Source organism: Vitis riparia, chromosome 10 (assembly GCF_004353265.1).
Source record: "Vitis riparia cultivar Riparia Gloire de Montpellier isolate 1030 chromosome 10, EGFV_Vit.rip_1.0, whole genome shotgun sequence".
Lineage (NCBI taxonomy): Eukaryota > Viridiplantae > Streptophyta > Magnoliopsida > Vitales > Vitaceae > Vitis > Vitis riparia.
The window spans coordinates 20,835,427-20,839,132 of NC_048440.1; the positions used below are offsets into that span (position 1 = coordinate 20,835,427).

The window sequence follows — 3,706 nt, forward strand, 5'->3', positions numbered from 1 at the left end:
TGAAGAGAGAAAATAATAATAATAATAATAAAATGAAGGAAGATTGTGTGGAGTTGTGGAGTGTGTGCTGTGGGGGAAGAAGAAGATGGAGAAAGAAAAAATATGGGGGCAGTGTCTGTGGGAGTTGGGGATAGGAAGAAGAATGGGGGGAAATGAATGGAAGAAGAAGAAAAAAAATGGGGGGTCGTTTGGGTGTTCTGGTGAGTAGTCGTGTGGAGGGAAGGAAAAAAAAGAAAAAGAATGGAGGTGTGGGTGAGGTGGTCCAACTGCTAATATAGAAGTTGTGGAGGAAGGTCTGAAGAGAGGGAGAAAATGGAGGGGAAAAAGGGAAGAGATGAGAGTGGGTAAAAAGGAGAGAAATGAAGTGTGGTTGTATCCCTTGGCCAGTGGTGTTGGGGTAAGAAAAAAATGAAGAAGAACGGGGGAAACGGGGCCGACCACACCAAAAAGAGAAGAAAAAAAAAACTAAAAAAGGAAAAAGAAAAAGGGAAATGCAAAGAGAGAGAAGAGGGAAGAGAGGACAGAGAAAAGAATATATATATATATATATATATATATATATATATATATATATATATAATATAATATAATAATATAAAAATTAAGAATTAAAATATGAATGAGCCAAAAATTCAATTGAAATTTATTGATAAAATTGAGTTTAAAATTAATATAAAAATAAAATTATAATAAATTTTGGGATCCATAGACATCTTTTGATATCATATGATATTTGAAATTTAATTTATGGACACGTGTACGGTTCCCATGTCGGGGCGCATACACCTTCTCAACATAAAACTTTTTTTTATTTTTTTTATTTTTTATATGCAAGCTAAGAAAGAGGGTGAGATGGGTCGATCAGAGCCATCACATGCAGTCAAAATGGTAGAGTCAACCATTGTGGGCCATCCAACACAACCACAAACTTCACAATGAAATGAAATAAGGGAACCTTTGCTTTCACAAACTATTTTAAAAAAATAATAAAATAAAAATCCTATTTTATAAAATTCAAAATTCATATATTTATTTAAAAGTTTGAATTATTTTTTAAAAATTCTTTGTAATTTTGAATTTTTTATTTAATGGCTTGACTTCTCAACACTAAAAAAGTTTGGTCTATTTAATGGGGGTCACCTCAGCCTAAGCTGACCAGTTCCCACTTAATAAACCAGTCTTTTTCTTCATTCCACACAATTTTGAGCTCTGATCCTATCACTCACAGCTCACAACTCACATCTATGGCAGAGGTCTCTGTGCCTTTAATCTCTGCAATCCCTTCACACCCATTTGATTTTTTTTTTTTTTTTGTTTTCTTGTTCTTTTTATCTGCGATTTTCTTTGCGTCACTGACATTGGATAATTAATTCTTGTAATGATTTCTAGTTTTTTGATTGATAATATTGCAGGCTACGATAATGGTGTTAAAGGACGTTGATCTAGGATGTAAACGCTGTCACAAGAACATCAAGAAACTGCTCAATAAAATTCCTGGTGAGTCTTATAAATATAATATTGAGGTTGCGAGCAATGTTGAAAGGATGAAGAATTGAGTTGTTGGTTTTGAATTTGGCGTTGAATTTTATAAACAAGAGAAATACTAGACTGGACTTTCTTTGAGAAGGAAAACACTGTGATGATCAAAGTGGTATCCAGCTTCTCCGAGAATATCAAAAAGCAGCTTCTCAGTGAAGGTGGCGAAACCATCAAGAAGATCGAGGTACTCGAGAAAAAACCTAAACCTCTAGCAGATAAGCCAAAAGGGGCTGATCAGAAGCCCAAGCCTAAGCCTGAGGAAAAACCACCAACTCCTTGCCCACCATTCTATCCAACTGGGGTGTGCTGTAAGCCATGCTCTGAGGGGCGTGGTGGTGGTTGCCACTGTGAAATCTTTAGTGAAGAAAATCCCACATGCACCATCCTGTGAATCATACTCCATTAATGTGATTGTCCTTGTCTGGTTCCTTGATTCCTTCTCTCAGTTGGGTGTTGAGTCAGTTCTTTCGGGCCGGTTCTTTTCTCTTCCACGACATTAAGGTTGTATAGTCCAATTGATTAATATCAATGTTTGTGGACTAATAGATGTTGATTTCATCATCCTTAGATGATTGATTGTTCTGACCACATTCATCAAGTAAGAAATTAAAAGTCTTTCTATGACTATTTCCTTTCCATACTGTTGGATCTCACTTTCTTTTACTTTCTCAAGTTGCCTTCGGCAAGTCAATTCTTCAAAAGGGCCCTTACGAAAGGTGCTTTCGATAATGCTTTTATTCTCTTTTTAAGGGAATAAGCATCTAATTTTATATGTTTATAGCTTGAAGATGCCCTAAATGGTTCAATCCTCAAAATTTTTATCTGTAGTCCATATCCAAACATTGATTACACCTTCTTTCATTTGAAGTTTGGTAGTGGCCTTACATAGTGTCATTAGGGTCAAAATCACGAAATTAAATTCTCTCATCCTGACTTCCAAGTGAAGTTACCTCTAGAATTCTTTTTGTGGTATCTGCAGGTTGATCATGAGAGCCATGCAGTAATATATATATCGATGATGGAGAAACATTACAATGAAGCTTCTAGTTCTAGCCACATTCCTCAACAAGTATAAGTCGGGTTGATCCAGAATAATTCCTATAGCTGTTGATCCAACACTACTTTCTCAATCTTCAAATCGAATGAGCCTTAAGCTTTAGCTACCACACGTAGATTTCCAATGGCCAATGGAAATCCTAGTGCAGTTGTTACTGTATATTCTTTTAAGGAAGCTTTGGTTGTAAATTGACATGCATTAATTAATTAGCTGTCACTATAAGAAAGAAAATAAACCATTAGAAAAAGACTTCAGAGGTCACGGACTCACCCAACGACTTTGGATGATCCAGTTAAAGTAGCACTCTATTAGTGACCAACTCGCGGCATTTATATTTTCTTATCTCCAAGATTCGAATCTTGGGTAGAGAACGTAATGAGGGGGACCAAGCTAGACCATTATCTTGATGATTATACGTAAAGAAATGAGGGGAGAATGCATCCATAACATCTTAACTAATATATGGACGCACCAACGTTAGGGAGATACAGTAATCCTAGCGGGTCGCGACATCAATATTGGTGCCGTTTATGGGAACAACTCGTATACGAAGATGTCCACACCCTCAAGAAGCCATTCATCAGCTATGGGTGACAAATGTTATTTTGACTGGCGTAAAAACATGGAAAAATGACAATAAGAAAGCGAGCAAAAGGTACAAGCCCTGCTCCAAGAAATGAGGAGACTCAGGGAAGAAAACGAGGTGTTGAGAATCCAAGTTTCATCCTCAAGGCCTCATAGTGACCAACGACCGAGAGGCCGGGGAACAAACTCTAGACAAAACCAGGTGGCCACATATCCTAGAAACGCAAAACCTCCCCCTAATGTGCGTGGTGTATGGCTTAACGAAGGACCTTTACCTACGTATCGTGCGTTGTAAGACGAAAACTCTGACTCTACTCATGTCTTATCAAAGAGTCAATGCGATAAAAGACCCCAGTTATCTGACGCAATGCGTGCAAGGTTGGGATCTCAAGCACCTGGCAAAGATAGGCTGCACACGGCCACGACACATGGAACATACCCCGATCTCTCAGCCGTACCCAACACATAGGGTTATCTCTTACACCAACCACTACGATGAGTCGGGGGAGATTCAGCGAATGAAGC

General features: G+C 37.9%; 1 protein-coding gene across 1 annotated transcript; it reads left to right on the plus strand.

Moving 5' to 3' along the window:
* The first annotated feature begins 1,244 nt into the window (after positions 1-1,244).
* Positions 1,245-1,930, plus strand: LOC117923215. The gene is made up of 3 exons (XM_034841441.1): positions 1,245-1,253; positions 1,413-1,497; positions 1,608-1,930. The coding sequence occupies exons 1-3, from the start codon at positions 1,245-1,247 to the stop codon at positions 1,928-1,930; spliced, it is 417 nt and encodes a 138-aa protein (XP_034697332.1).
* The last annotated feature ends 1,776 nt before the right edge of the window (positions 1,931-3,706 follow it).